Source organism: Phacochoerus africanus, chromosome 3, assembly GCF_016906955.1.
Source record: "Phacochoerus africanus isolate WHEZ1 chromosome 3, ROS_Pafr_v1, whole genome shotgun sequence".
NCBI classification, from domain to species: Eukaryota; Metazoa; Chordata; class Mammalia; order Artiodactyla; family Suidae; genus Phacochoerus; species Phacochoerus africanus.
Window position 1 is genome coordinate 48646954 of NC_062546.1, and position 16236 is coordinate 48663189.

The 16236-nt window shown below is 40.1% G+C and overlaps 1 protein-coding gene across 1 annotated transcript in view; it reads right to left on the reverse strand.

The window, feature by feature from the left end:
* The window catches only part of MCM8 (minichromosome maintenance 8 homologous recombination repair factor), a 47366-nt gene that overhangs the window by 13299 nt on the left and 17831 nt on the right, over positions 1-16236 (reverse strand). The window contains exons 9-13 of the mRNA XM_047771698.1: positions 11038-11189; positions 10601-10796; positions 6703-6733; positions 5521-5661; positions 2700-2841 (exon numbers count right to left, since the gene is read on the reverse strand). Of these exons, the coding sequence (XP_047627654.1) occupies positions 2700-2841; positions 5521-5661; positions 6703-6733; positions 10601-10796; positions 11038-11189 (662 nt within the window). The remainder of the gene's footprint in view (positions 1-2699; positions 2842-5520; positions 5662-6702; positions 6734-10600; positions 10797-11037; positions 11190-16236) is intronic.

Genomic DNA, 16236 nt, shown 5'->3' on the forward strand with positions numbered 1-16236 from the left:
ATCCCTGGTTTTAAAGCAAAGTTTATATTGTGAAAGTTTTCTATTTGCTTCTAGAAATCTGATCTTTGCTGACTAACATTCTTTTGTATTTGTTTTTTTTTTCACTTTTAAGGGCCACACTTGAGGCACATGGAGGTTCCCATGCTAGGGGTCGAATTGAAGCTATAGCTGCTGGCCATAGCCACAGCCATAGAAATGCAGGATCTGAGCAGCGTCTGTGACCTATACCACAGCTCATGGCAATGCCAGATCCTTAACCCACTGAGCAAGGGCAGGGATCAAACCCGTAACCTCATGCTTCCTAGTCGGATTCATTTCCGCTGTGCCACACCAGGAACTCCTCTTTTGTATTTTAACAGCGATATTTTCACTGTGATAGTGCTCAACGTATCTATGTATATTTGTTTTTTGGGGTTTGTTTTTTTTGTCTTTTTAGGGCCACACCCTCAGCATATGGAGGTTCCCAGGCTAGGGGTCGAATCAGAGCTACAGCTGCTGGCTTACACCACAGATACAGCAACACCAGATCTGAGCCACATCTGTAACCTACACCACAGCTCACAGCAACGCCGGATCCTTAACCCACTGAGCGAGGCCAGGGATAGAACCTACAACCTCATGGTCCCTAGTTGGATTCGTTTCCACTGTGCCATGACGGGAACTCCTCTATGTATATTTAAAAGAGACACCCTTGGGCTTTTAACACTCCTCATCTTAAATCCCATTAGCTATCTGTACAGCTAAACCTTGTCTCACCTTCAAATTCAATAATGAGCAACCTCTATTTATTATTTTTTTTTCACCTGGTAATTTAGCAAAAGTACTGGCACCTTTTTTTTTTGCTTTTTAGGGCCACACCCAAGGCATATGGAGGTTCCCAGGCTTGGGGTGGAATCAGAGCTACAGCTGCCAGCCTAGACCACAGCTTATGGCAACACCGGATCCTTACTTAACCCACTGAGCAAGGCCAGGGATTGAACCCTCATCCTCATGGATCCTAGTCGGGTTTGTTAACTGCTCAGCCAGTAAAGGAACTTTACTGTCACTTCTGATGAGCTATATGATAACCAGAGAAATGTTTGTTGAATTTATGTGTTCATCAACTATTTAATGAATGCCTTTTACATATCAGTATTATGTTCTAGGCATGTGGGATATAGCATTGTAAAGACAAAATTCTCTGCCCTTGTGAAGCCTACATTCTATTCAGTGTAGGAAGGCAGATAATAAAAAAGATAAACCATCTGGTACATTAGCTGTGCCCTGGAGAGAAAACCAGAGCAGGGTAAGAACAGGGTCTCCTGCTGGTGGGAGTGGGGATTACAGTGTAAAATGTGGTGTTAAGGGGAGGCCTCATTGGGGTCAGGACTTCTGAACAAAAACATGAAGGAGGAAAGGGAATAAGCATCGCAGACTATGTGAGGTGAGAACATTCCAAAGTAGAACAGCTCTAATGCAGGAATGTGATGTGTCTGGAGTGCTGGTGGTGTTCAAGGTATAGCCAGGAGGCCAGTGAAGCTGAAGAGGAAAGAGAAGGAAGTAACAGGTAAGGGGGCAAAAGAGGTAGTTAAAGGCTGGAATGTGAAGGGCACCTGGGCCACTATTAACACTTGGGTTTTGGAGTTCCTGTTGTGGCTCAGCGGATTAAGAATTCGACTAGTATCCACGATAATGTGGGTTTGATCCCTGGTCTTGCTCAGTGGGTTAAGGATCCAGCGTTGCTGCAAGCTGTGGTGTAGGTTGGCAGCTACAGCCCCGATTCGACCCCTAGCCTGGGAACCTCCATATGCCGTGAGTGCAGCCTTAAAAGGAAAAAAAAAAAAAAAAAAAACCCAAAAGATGGAGCTGTCATTTTACCATGATGGGGAAAAATATAAGAAGAATAGGTTGAAGGGGAAGATGAAGATTATAGTTCTGGACATGCTGAGTTTGAGAAAGTTGTGAGGATATTGCACAGGTGTGCCTGAATTCAAGGGAAAAGAAACACGAAGCTGGAAAACTTTAGTATACAGGTAGGTAAAGAGTCATGAAACTAGATAAGATCCCCAAGAAGGTAAGTGCAGACTGAAAAGAAAAAAGTACAAAAACTAAGCACTCTGAGAAGCCAACCAGTTAAGAGGTTGGGGAGATGAAGAACAAGTAAAGACTGAGAACGAACAGTATAAAAAAAGTGAGGAGAAAAAAAAATAAAGTGAGAATAAAATCAGAAGAGTGTAGTGTCTTGGAAACCAAGGAGATAAAGTATTTCATGGATGGGGCAGTGATCAGCATTGTCGGCATGGCTGACAGGCACTGGATTTAGAATTGTGAGTGTCCCTGGCAAACTGGAAGGAATGAACGACCTCAGCTGGACTGGAATCTGGGTACTGCCTGACACATGCATAGGGACATGTTTTCCCAATGGGGTTAAAGCATCAGAAAGAGAAACTTAGGTAGCAAATCCCAGTTGGAGAACTCCTTTTGCTGAGCCTTCCAACTAGATTTCTTATAAACTATCAATCATACCCTGAAAAAACAAACAAAACGAGCTATGTATTCCCAGTTTGGGGAGCTCTCAGTCTCAATTCACTGGTTGGGACAATGTGGTCCAAATGACTCCTGGAACAGAATGTGAAGAAATTAATTGAAAAAGAAAAGGCTTAAAAAAAAAAAAAAAAGCCCCAGAATTATTATTATTATTATTTGCTTTGGCTTCTTACCTTGATCGCCAAGTACCAGGGCACCAGCTTCCAAAGCGAAATCTCCGGAGGAACTATCTTTTGAAAGAGTTACAGTCAAACCAGAGGTGGTTGTGGTATTACCACAAACATACACGCCACGTGGAGCAACACTGCACGCTGCCTAATGAAACAAAGAGTCTAAGAGAATCAACCAAAGTAAAAGGGAAATAATTGCTATAGTTGCTCACAAAGACTGGCTATATGTCAGGCATTCTTCTAAGAGCTTCATTGTAAAATCTTCACCACCACAATAACAAGAAGGTACTATTACACTCCCATTACTGTTGGAGAAGCCAAGCAAGGTCTGATGAGAGTAACTCACATACCTATAAAGGTTTTGAAGTCAGGATTCAGTCAAACCCAGGAGCCTGACTCTGAAGCCTGTGGTCATGTGAATACTCTATACAATTCCATTTTATGCTTCATTTTCATGTTCAAATAGCAAAAAATGTAAGTATAAATTTTAGTTTCAGACTCCAATGCTTCTTTAAACGTGGGGTAATAAAAATGGCTCAATAATGCTCACTGTCTGAGTAAACAAGAAATGCTAAGACAGAAAAATAGTTCCTAGCACAACAGCATGGATCTTTAGAGTCAGGCAGACCTATTTAAATCCTGGCTCTACCATGTAGCTACTGGGAATGCTGCTCTTGAACCTCCCTGAGCCTCAGCTTATGTTTAATCATGCGCTGCCCTGAGGAATAAATGAGATTGTATATGCAAGGCACTTAACTGGGTACTTGGCATGTAACGGGCCCCGTGCAAGGCTGCTGTACAAGGCTGTGCACCCCACAGCCCTAGAAGACAGCTGCTGCACAGCTATCTATGTCAACAATGTGGGAATTTGGAGTTCCCGTCGTGGCGCAGTGGTTAATGACTAGGAACCATGAGGTTGCGGGTTCGATCCCTGGCCTTGCTCAGTGGGTTAACGATCCGGCGTTCTGGACATGCATGGAACGTAGCCCAAGTGACCCTTTGGAGTCGAGCTAAATAAATGGTAGCTATCATTATTTTTGTCACTTGCAATTCCTTAGTTGTTAGTCTGAGAATGACATTTACTACATGGTCAGAGGAAAATAGGATTTAAAAATATAAACAATTCATAACTGTTAGCTTAATTATTAAAAATCTTGGGAGTTCCCGTCGTGGCGCAGTGGTTAACGAATCCGACTAGGAACCATGAGGCTGCGGGTTCGGTCCCTGCCCTTGCTCAGTGGGTTAACGATTCGGCGTTGCCGTGAGCTGTGGTGTAGGTTGCAGACGCGGCTCGGATCCCGCGTTGCTGTGGCTCTGGTGTAGGCCCGTGGCTACAGCTCCGATTGGACCCCTAGCCTGGGAACCTCCATATGCCTCGGGAGTGGCCCAAGAAATAGCAAAAAGACCAAAAAAAAAAAAAAAAATCTTGGCTTAGTGGGGCCAGCAGACTTAGACATGATCACATCAGACTTACATGCAGTTCAGATTCCCACATGCACTTTATTTATTAATTTTTTTTTCTTTTTGCCTTTTCTAGGCTGTTGCTGCAGCATATGAAGGTTCCCAGGCTAGGGGTCTATTCAGAGCTGAAGCCGCCGGCCCACGCCACAATCACAGCAACTCGGGATCCGAGCCGCGTCTGCAACCTACACCACAGCTCATGGCAACGCCGGATCGTTAACCCACTGAGCAAGGCCAGGGATCGAACCCGCAACCTCATGGTTCCTAGTCATTAACCACTGCGCCACGACGGGAACTCCAAATTCCCACATGCACTTTAACACACACAGTCTACCTAGGTACACCGTTTTCATTTTTATCAAAGTCTGTTTCACCTATAACTGAGTACTCTGTGCTTCAATTGTCAGGCTTGTAGCAAGGGTTCCAAACAGAATTTTAAAAAGATAAAAAGAAGTTAGCCCAATTGGTCAAAAGGAACAAAATATGGAAACACAGATTAAATGTCAGATTGGGAATTTAAACGATGACTGGTTTAACACTTAGCCATCGGGAATAAAGAAAGACTCTCACATGAAAGACGGTGGGTTTATGATGCAATGAAGAGATCAAAGGGTTTTCAATCCTGGCTGCACTTCAGGATCACCCGTGGTTGTACACAGATCAACACTAGAACCCTAACCCAGAAACTCTTAATTCTTAGTACTAGGAAATTCCACAATATTTTCAAAAAATTCCCGAGATGATTTTGATTTGCAGCTGGGGTTCCTAAGCATTCTTATGCTGGCTTAGCAGGTGTTACTCCAGGTAAACCACAAGCATTCCACCAGCTACACATTCTAGGGCCATAAGCTCTGGAGGGGAAAACTATTAGGCTCTGATTGGCACAGCCAAAATCTTCTTGGGCACCAAAAACAGACTGGTCAAAGAAGTTTCCTTGTTTTAGACTCAGAGAGAAGTAGTGGAGATGGATAGGACAAGATCTCTTACCTTTATCAGACTATTTCTAAAGCCCAACAAAGTGTTATGAGATAATGGGTGACCCTGCTTTACTTTCTTAAACTATTCTATTCATAGGTGAGGTCAGGACAACAAAAACTAGCAAAGCGATGCTGGAAACAAAAAAAGGGGGGGTTGTAGTTGACATCATAAGGGACCAGCACGCTTGTGTAGCGTGTGTGACAGGAGACTTGGCTCAATTTGAAAGGATGGGCAGATACAAGTTATATATACTCACACAAACTCATTGGTACTACCTGACAAATTATGCTCTATGGAACACAAAAACAAGTTTTAAAGAAAATTCCCTTGTGAATTCTTCATGCATTTAAGCAAAAGGCCAAATACCAAATGACTGATTTCCTACCTGTAGCATCTGACTCTTTCCCAAGCCTGGGTCTCCAACAACAAGGATGTGTGGGTCTCCTCGAATCGGAATTCTGTTTTTGTCATCTGCGTATTTCTGGCTTCCTCCAAAGAGTGCTAATGCCAAACCTGCTTTAACAAGCTCAGAAGTGAAAGAAGAATGAGAAAAAACACAAAACAAATGAGAAAAATGTAAAGACTAAAGCAAAAGAGGTGCTCCTCCTTCTATATTTTCAACATTTCGAAATTTTTTTTTAAAGCATGATTGAACTCTGCTTCTTTTCCCCAAGAAAAATAAGTCTAAAAATATAAACTTCTTTAATGTAAATGGTTAAAAGGCAAAAATTAGAAAGCATATAAAGGAGTTCCCGTTGTGGCACAGTGGTTAACGAATCCGACTAGGAACTATGAGGTTGTGGGTTCGATCCCTGGCCTTGCTCAGTGGGTTAAGGATCTGGTGTTGCTGTGAGCTGTGGTGTAGGTCGAAGACGAGGCTTGGGTCCCGAGTTGCTATGGCTCTGGCGTAGGCCGGCAGCAACAGCTCTGATTAGACCCCTAGCCTGGGAACCTCCATATGCCTTGGGTGCGGCCCTAGAAGAGGCAAAAAGAAAGAAAAAAAAAAGAAAAAGAAAAAGAAAAAAATCAGGTAACTTAAAAGTCACCAAATGAAGACCTACAAACCCATTCCACAAAGCTGAGAAGTATTTATTAGTTTCTACTTTAACATTTACAGTGTCCAGTGTCACTTTAAAAGAAGCCCATTTCTACTAACTGTAATTGGTAAGCAGCTCTGCCTTACAAGGAGCTGTAATTTGCCTCTTATACCATTCATTTATGGAGAATAATGATTCATATTAAGATATAAATAATGGGGAGTTCCTGTTATGGCTCAGCGGTGGCAAGCCTGACTAGTGTCCATGAGGACACAGGTTCCATCCCTAGTCTTACTCAGTGGGTGGAGGAGCCAGTATTGCTGTGAGCTGTGCCACAGGCTGCAGCTCTGATTTAATCCCTGGCCTGGGAACTTCATATGCTGTAGGTGTGACCCTAAAAAGACAAAAAAAAAAAAAAGAAAAAAAAAGATATAAATAATGGGGCCACCAGGAATGACTATTTTTAACCCTTATATTTTATTTTTGCTGAATTTACGTATTTTTGAGTAAAGATGAAGTAAAATACTTACTTCGTGACCAAAAATGACAGGACAAAGCGAGCTGAAAAACAGAAAAGGACGTATAAATTCTAACTTACATTTCAGTGATACATTAGATGATCTACTTTGCAATTTGCTTAATTTGCTTTATATTTAGCATCAACAAAAATAAAAAATTTCCACCTCCTCAAAAAATTCAAGAAATTTCATTCTAACAGTAAATTTCTCAAAATTCTTTGTGAATATGCAAAGGGAAGAATGCCTTAAAAACTGTGCCTGTGTGAGGGAGACAGGATGCTTGTAAAGCATTTACATTACCTGCCTTTAAAACATATCATACAAAATTAATACACAGAAAGCTACTGCATTTACATATGCTAAAAATGAAATATCAGAAAGAGGAATTAGGAAAACTATCCCATTTACTATCTCATCAAATAGAATAAAATACCTATGCGTTGCTGTGGCTCTGGCATAGGCCAGTGGCTACAGCTCCGATTCGACCCTTAGCCTGGGAATTTCCATATGCTGCGGGAGCGGCCCAAGAAATGGCAAAAAGACAAAAAAAAAAAAGAATAAGAATAAAATACCTAGAAATAAACCTATCTAAAGAGACAAAATACATGTACTGTAAAAACTATAAGACACTGATGAAAGAAATCAAAGGTGACACAAACAAATGGAAACACACACCATGCTCTTGGATTGGAAGAATCATTATTGTTAAAAAGACTATACTACCCAAGGCAATCTACAGATTCAATGCAATCCCTCTCAAGTTACCAATAACATTCTTCATAGAACTAGAACAAAATATTTAAAAATTTGTAGGGAAACAAAAAAGACCTCGAATGGCCAAAGCAGTACTGAAAGAGAAAAACAGAAAGGCTCCCTGACTTCAGTCTATACAACAAAGCTACAGTAATCAAAACATACAGCAAAGGAAACACATTCTCTTCAGTAAGTGGTGCTGGAAAAACTGGACAGCTACATGTAAAAAGAATGAAATTAGAACAATCTCTAACACCATACACAAAATAAACTCAAAATGGATTAAGGATCTAAACATAAGGCCAAATATTACAAAACTCCTAGAGGAAAACATAAGGGAGAACACACTTTGACATAAACTGCAGCAATATCTTATTTGATCCACCTCCTAGAATAATAAAAATAAAAACAAAAGTAAGCCAACAGGATCTAATTACACTTAAAAGCTTTTGCACAGCAAAGGAAACCATAAAAAACAACAACAAAAAAAATAGTTCCTGTCAGGCTCAGCACTAGTATCCATGAGGATTTGGGTTTGACCCTGGGCTTAGCTCAGTGGGTTAAGGATCCAGCACTGCCTTGAGCTGTGCTGAAGGTTGCAGACACGGCTCAGATCCCAAGTTGCCGTGGCTGTGGCTATGAGGTAGGCCGGCAGCTGCAGGTCTAATTCGACCCCTAGCCTGGGAATTTCCATATGCCACAAGTGCAGCCCTAAAAAGCCAAAAGAAAAAAAAAAAAAAAAAGGTCTACAAACAAATGCTAAAGAGGGTATGGAGAAAAGGGAACCCTCCTACACTATTGGTGGGAATGTAAATTGGTGTAACTACTATGAGGATAGTTCCTCAAAAAACTAAATATATAACTACCATATTCCAGCAATCCCACTCCTGGGCATATATCAGAGAAAACCATAGTTTGAAAAGGTACAGGAGTTCCTGCCATGGCTCAGTGGTTAATGAATCTGACTAGGAACCATGAGGTTGCGGGTTCGATCCCTGGCCTTGCTCAGTGGGTTAAGGATCTGGCATTGCCGTGAGCTGTGGTGTAGGTTGCAGACGTAGCTTGGATCCTGCATTGCTATGGCTCTGGTGTAGGCTGGCGGCTACAGCTCCGATTCGACCCCTAGCCTAGGAACCTCCATATGCCACGGGAGCGGCCCAAGAAATGGCAAAAAAGCCAAAAAAAAAAAGGAGAAAAAAAGAAAGATACATGCACCTCAAAGTCTACTGCAGCACTATTTACAATAGCCAAGACACAGAAAAACCTAAATGTCCCCCTTCCTCTCCCAGTATTTCTGGGGATCACCTCCCAAATAAACCATTTTACTGTTGGGTCATATCTATCCAACTTGCATCAAAGCAACCATCACTAATATGTAAATGAATGGGTGCAGCTGTGTTCTAATAAAACTTTATTTACCAAAACAGGCAGCCTGCTTAGTCTGCCATCCCCTGTAAGATTAATAAATGGAAAACCATGAAAAATTCTACTTTTGATGTTAAGGATTTCCCATTGTGGCTCAGGGGGTTAGTATTCATGAGGATTTGGATTTGATCCCTGGTTTCTTTCAGGGGTTGAAGAATCCGGCGTTGCCACCAGCTGTGGTGTGGGTTGCAGACACCAGCAGCTGCAGCTCTGATTCAACCTCTAGCTTGGGAACTTCCATATACCTTGGGTAATGGCCCTTAAAAAAAAAAAAAAAAAAGATACCCTTACTGATTCTAGTTTCGACGTTGAAACCACAAACTTAGAAGTAATAGGTAAAAGCAAACTATGGGAAAGAAGCCCAAGTTTTTCATACTAACTTATCCTCCCCAAGTATGGCAGAGGACCATGCCAAAATGTTCATTTTTATTAATAACCAGTAAGAGGACTCAATCAAAGAAGTGTTTTGATTCTTAACCAGGGAGCTGCTATAGACCACGCACCACTCCATCACTTACCACCAGATCACAGTGTTACCCTAGCTCAGAGAAACCTGTCTCCCAGGGTGGGTTTGGATGGCTGTCTTTTCAAAAGTCTCTGAGGGTTTAAGGACAAAGAACCCTTGGGGAACTCTATACCTTTGCCAGCTGACTAATTAACATATTAAAGGCAGAAAGGAAAAGGGTCAAATTCTCCTAGACCCCAAGGACTTGGTGGACAGTAAAGCTGACAAAATCAATTATTATAGTACAATGGATTTCAAAACCTCAGTTCTTTACCTTTATTTGGTATATCTACTATTCAGTCTCTCCCTTTTTCTCCTACTCAAAATTATCTAAAAAACTGACAAAAATTTTCAAAATTTTTTGAAATCTTTGAAGTTAGCATATTGGAAGTAAGTGGCTAAAACAAGATTCTAAATTAGGTTTTTCTTCCCCTCCAAAGCTCTTAACCACTAAAGCAAAAATGCCTCTACTTTGCTCCCTCTCTATTGCATGGCAATAACATGGAAATAAAACAAAAAAATTCTGAAATACTTACCAAATGTAGGGACTTCCCTGTGAATCTCTTTCCTGCTTTTTATTTATTTTTATTTTTTGGCTGCACTCAATGCATGTAGAATTCCCTGGGGCAGGGACAGAACCCAAGCCACTGCCATGATGCCAGATCCTTAACCTGCTGCACCACAAGGGAACTCCTCTTTCTTGTTTTTTAAAAGTAAACAAACAATCTCCTACATACGACTAATTGAAATGATTTGAAATTCACTGTCCCATGACCATTCTGTTGGGTAACCAGCTTGTGTGGGACAGTAAATTTTCCTTATTGTTTGTTTCAACTAGGGATTAGAAAACTTATCTGTCCAGAACCAAATAGTAAATATCTGTGAGTCACTCTGTTGCAACTACTCATCTTGGCCACTGTAGGTCAAAAGAAGTCAGATACTATGCAAATGAACAACTGTGGCTGTGTTCCAATAAAACATCATTTATAGACAATGAATTCTGAATTTCATACAACTCTGTATCTCATGAAATTCTTTTTAAAATTTTTTTCAGTCATGAAAAAAGTAAAAACCACTCTTAGCTCACAGGCTGTACAGAAATGGGTGATTAGCTTCATTTGGCCCATGAATTGTAATTTGCAACATTCTGACTACTTTTTTTATTTGTAGCCAAGAGCACCTCCAACACATACATACATAATTAAACTAGAATAACCTCATACATACTTGACAATGAGTTTAAATAGGTTTTCTTCAGATTGAATCTCCTGGATGGCATAAAGGTCTTTAAGTGAGAATTCCATTAATGTTCCAGGCTTATATCCATCCTCAGAAGTCTTTGTATTCTGTCCTTTGCTATTGCTAACAGAATTTGCTTCAACGTACAAAAGGAACATGCATTTGTCATTCTTATTTCGAGAACCTGTAAATTTCAAAGTATGAAATAAATAATTGGTGTTTTCATTTTCCCTACAAAAATTCAAGTAGAATGTAAAAGAAAGGCACAGTGAACTATAAATAAACCTTTAGAGAAAAAGTTTTACCAATGAAAGAATCAAAGAATTCTCTAAATTACTGGAAGTTCAGAAGTTTCTTAAAAAGGGAAAAGATGAATGCTAACAAGCTACTGAGGAACAATCAAATTGAAGAAAGTTATACCACACCTTCTTCAGCATTTGAGACTTTAACAACTCCAGTAATAGTCACTGTGTCTCCTGGGACACAGCTATCCACAAGATCATGAACAAGTTCACACTCTATTGTTCGTGGAATCCGACCTGCTTCTCGCTGATCATCAGACATCAACTCCTGGATTCTAAAAAGTTAACAGTTTTCTGTCAGTACACATACTAACTCTGGGTTAATTTCAAACATATTAACTATTCAGGGTCCACATGGTGCTGAGCTAGATAAAGGCAGTTAAGTTAAAAAAAAAAAAAAAAGTTTCAGTGGTTCCTGCATAGCACTGGGAACTGTATCTAGTCACTTATGATGGAGCATGATAATGTGAGGAAAAAAGAATATATACATATGTATGTGTGACTGGGTCATCTTGCTGTATAGTAGAAAATTGACAGAACACTGTAAACCAGCTATAATGGAAAAAAATAAAAATCATTAAAATAAAAAAAAAGGTTCAATGGTAGGTATATCTAAAGTTATTTCAGCAATTTCCAATAAAAGACAGCAGGATGGGCACATGTATTTGCCTACCTTTCTTCCAAAATATCTACCAAAATGATAGTCACTAAAAGAGTGAAGAGGAGTTTTGGGGTGTGTAGAGGTGGCAACAGTAAATAAGATATATATATTTATTTTTTTGCTTTTTAGGGCCACACCTGTGGCATATGGAGGTTCCCAGGCTAGGGGTCAAATAACAGATAGAGCTGCTGGTGTACGCCACAGCCACAGCAACACAGGATCCAGCTGTGTCTGAAACCTATACCAGAGTTCACGGCAATGCTGGATCCTTAACCCACTGAGCAAGGCCAGGGATTGAACCCGCAACCTTGTGGTTACTAGTCGGATTTGTTTCCACCACAATGGGAACTCCAATAAATAAGAGATATTAATGAACTTTTAAAAAACAGAAAATGGGAATGTACTGATGGGTAAAACAAAACCAATCCCAGAATACAGACAGCAAAAATTTACAAGGGTACAAAGGAAGTGGGAGCCAATGTTCTTGGCATAGCCCTAGAGAAGCTTCTGAGTTGGCATTAGCAGGAATGGAGAGTGGAAATAAACGGCTGCAGGAAAATAGAATAGTCAACTGAAAGACAAGTCATGGAATAGCTCTTCAGAAATTATCTGGAAGGTGGGTGGACAGGTGAGTAGAAGAATGAGGGTATTCCAGCAAAGCCATCAGGCTTCCCTACCTGGCAAAAACCAGAGCACTGTTGAAGGAAATGGAGCTATCCCCTCTGTGAGGGGAGCTCTGGTGCCCAGAGAGATATGAGTTCCAGCATAAGCCTCCTCTCATTCTGGCATTCAAGGAGCCCAAGTCAAATTAAAAAACCCATTTATAAAGTAAAATCTGATAGCCAAAACCCTACCACCTTCTTATCCAGGGATGAAGCTTTAGGAAGAAAAACTCCTACCTAAAAAATAGCAAAGGAAACCTATCCTACCTACTCCAAATAATTCCTCATTCCTCATTGGATGATTATTTGAGGATGAAATGGCAAAAATTCTAGGAGCACTGAAAACAAAAAATCAACTGCTGAAGCATTTGAGAAAATGTTACCATCATAAAACAAGAATAAACTGGAGTTCCCACTATGGCACAATGGGATTAGCAGCGTCTTGGGAGTGCTGAGATGCAGGTGTGATCCCAGGTCTGGCACAGAGGGTTAAGGATCCGGTGTTGCCACAGCTGCAGCTTGGATTGCAACTGTGGCTTGGATCCACTTCCTGGCCTGGGAACTCCAAATGCTGCAGGGTGGCCCAAAAAGAAAACAAATAAAACAGGAATAAATTGCTATAAAAAACTATTGGAAGAGTTTCTTGGCCACTTAGCAGGTTGAGAACACGGCATTGTCACTGCTGTGGCGCAGGTTCAATCCCTGGTCTGGAAACTTCTGCATGCTGTGGAAGGGATTAAAAAAAGAAAAAAGAGAAGCTATTGGAAAACAAGTGTGACATCAGAAAATTAAAGATATGTATATAGAAATAAAATATTTATAGAAGGGATAAAAGGAAAAGCCAAAGAAATCTAGAAAACAGCAAAAAGAAAACAAAGAGTGAAGAAAAAGTTGGAAGACAGATGAACAACCCAATGGATATACCTGACAGGAGGCCCAAAGAAAGAAAATAGGAAATAGATATTCTAGAGTTGAAGACAATTCTAAAAGAAAAGGGCCAATCAGTGTTAAGCAGGATGAAGATACCATTAGATGGACTCAGACTTTTTCAGAATACTCTGTATAAAAACATAACAAAGACTGGGAAAAGTACTCAACAACAAAGTTAGAGTCCGAATATGAAGCACATTAAAATATGGGATAATTCAGTGGAGTATAAGAAAAGGGAATCCATTTTGATTTGATGCTGGGATCATTTTCCTTTATGGGGCAAAACAAACTAAAACAAGAACCCCATGCTTTCTTCTCCTAGCATCTGATCACCTTTACTTGGTTGAACAGTATTTATACTATCATAAAAATGTAAATGCTGTTTGTTGTTTTTGTTAGATACAATCCATACATAAAATATGGAATGTAATTATGATAAGAAAATAGAAGTAGGGAGTTTCTAATGTGGCATAGTGAGGTTAGGAATCAGACTGCAGTGGCTCAGGTCACTGCGGAGGAACGGGTTGGACCCCCAGCCCAGTGTAGTGGATTAAAGGATTCAGCTTTGCTGCAGCTGTGGCATAGGCTGTAGCTGTGACTCAGATTCAGTCCCTGACCTGGGAACTTCCATATGCTATGGGGGTAGCCAAAAAAAAAAAAAAAAAAGAAGAAGAAAGAAAAAAACAGAAGTAAACCTTCACAATTTAAAATGTAACATCATACCTGAAAAAACATCTAGAGGTAGAAATGGGAGAAAGCAAAGCACAGATACAACATTTCTAACATCCTTGGCACAGAGTGGATGAGTAAAATGAAGGAAAAGATATAGAATGTTATCTAAAATTATGTAAGGAGTTCCCTTGTAGCACAGCAGGTTAAGTATCTGGCATGGTCACTGCTGTGGCATAGGCATGATCCCTAGCCTGGGAACTTCTGCATGCCATGGCCAAAAATAAATAAAATAATGTATACGGCAACAAGAAGTTGTGGGAACTATAGTATAGTGAATAAGTTTTTAAAACATTCATATGCGTTATTTTAGAACATTTAAATTTACACTTGAATGATGAATATAAGTACAAACCCTGCTTCACAGTTACCCACCACCTTCACCCTCAATGCACACTTAAATACTGGTGAATACTGGTATTGAGAGGTGTCATAACGACACATGTTAATGTCTCCTTACTTTAAAATTACCTTTTAGATTTTTCTTATCAAAAGAACATGTACTTCTACCTAAATGTAATGCAAAAACACAGATAAACAAAAAAAGGAAATAACAATTACCCTAATCTCACCTCCCAGAGAGTATACTCTCAACATGCTTTTTTATATTTCTTGCCCGTGATGTTTCATTTTGTTTTTTTAAATAAAGTCAATATTGCACAGTAGATAGCATTCTGTGACCTGATTTATCACTAAATTCATGGTAAACAGCTTTTGTTGATGGTTTTTTTGGCCACACCCATGGCATGTGAAAGTTCCTGGACAGGGATCCAATCCTAGCCACTGCAGTAATAATGCCAAGTCCTTAACCCAATGAGCCACCAGGGAACTCCATGGCAAACATTTTAAAAAAGTAATTTCAAAACATTCTCCTCTATTATCATAATTAGTGGCTACAGAATAATTTATTGGTACCAACCTTCTTACAATATTTTCTTCAGATCTTTAGGCTATTCTCCATTTTTGGTTACCAATACTGTGAAAACATACTTTTAGCAAGCTTTTTCTGCATATTGTGACTGTTTTCATCAGATGAACTCCTAGAACTGGGACAGCTGCAACTATAAAGGCTTCTGACTCTGATATATACTATAAGGGCTTTGTCATCATAATGGACCCAAACGTTTCAATGCACTAGTTGAAAAACAATAATTTCTTATGGCCATCCAAACTAAGGCTCAAAAGAAAACTGAAACAGAATCTACTCTATAGGCAGAAAGGAGGCCTTTCTTCTAGGCCAAAAAATCATTTTATGTATCTACAGAGCAATAGAATAAAACAATTAATTATATAAGCTTATAACGCATTAACCAAGTTTTACTATAACTAATTCACTTAAAATGAACTTCAGCAATACCTTACTTTTAAAAATTCAGGAGTTCCCGTCGTGGCGCAGTGGTTAACGAATCCGACTAGGAACCATGAGGTTGTGGGTTCGGTCCCTGCCCTTGCTCAGTGGGTTGACGATCCGGCGTTGCCGTGAGCTGTGGTGTAGGTTGCAAACTCGGCTCTGGCGTAGGCCAGTGGCTACAGCTCCGATTAGACCCCTAGCCTGGGAACCTCCATATGCCGAGGGAGCGGCCCAAAAGACAAAACATAAAATAAAGTTGAAAAAAAAAAAAAAAAACCCCAAACCAGACAAAACCAAAAAAAAAAAAAAAAATTCAAGAGAAGGATTTAAATAGGCTCCCTTTCTCAATCATTTACCCCTAACCCCTAAGTTTAATTTCCTAACATTAGGAGATGATCATTTGAATTTAAGCATTTAAGCCCATTTTTTGTCTGTTTTTTTTACCTGAAAACAAAGATATTTTGTTCAAAAAATTAATCACTCTGAATCTTCTGTGCATTTATTCTGAACCTTATAGCACCTTTGAGGCCCTCATCACACTCCTCAGTGGTGACAGTGCTACAGACGTGGGCTGGAAATCAGGCTCCCCCATTCATACGGCACCACACTTGAGAGTTTCAAACATTTTGTCTTGAAAAAAAAAATTTTGTCTTTTATAAAATGGAATATTTGTAAAGATCTCAGTGAAGTGTACAGTTAATTACTATATATACTGGTCTTGGTTTTTATAGGGCAGAAGGAGGTGAAGCAGGACAGTGTTTGGCAGCCATCTACTTCACTTTTTTCCTAGGTTTTTAATTTTTTAAGACCATCTGTTCTGGAGTTTCTGTCGTGGCTCAGTGGTTAACAAACCTAGTACCCATAAGGACGCGGGCTCGTTCCCTGGCCTTGCTGAGTGGGTTAGGGATCTGGTTAGGGATCCGTTGTTGCTGTGAGCTGTGGTGTAGGCCAGCAGCTGCAGTTCTGATTTGACCCCTAGCCTGGGAACT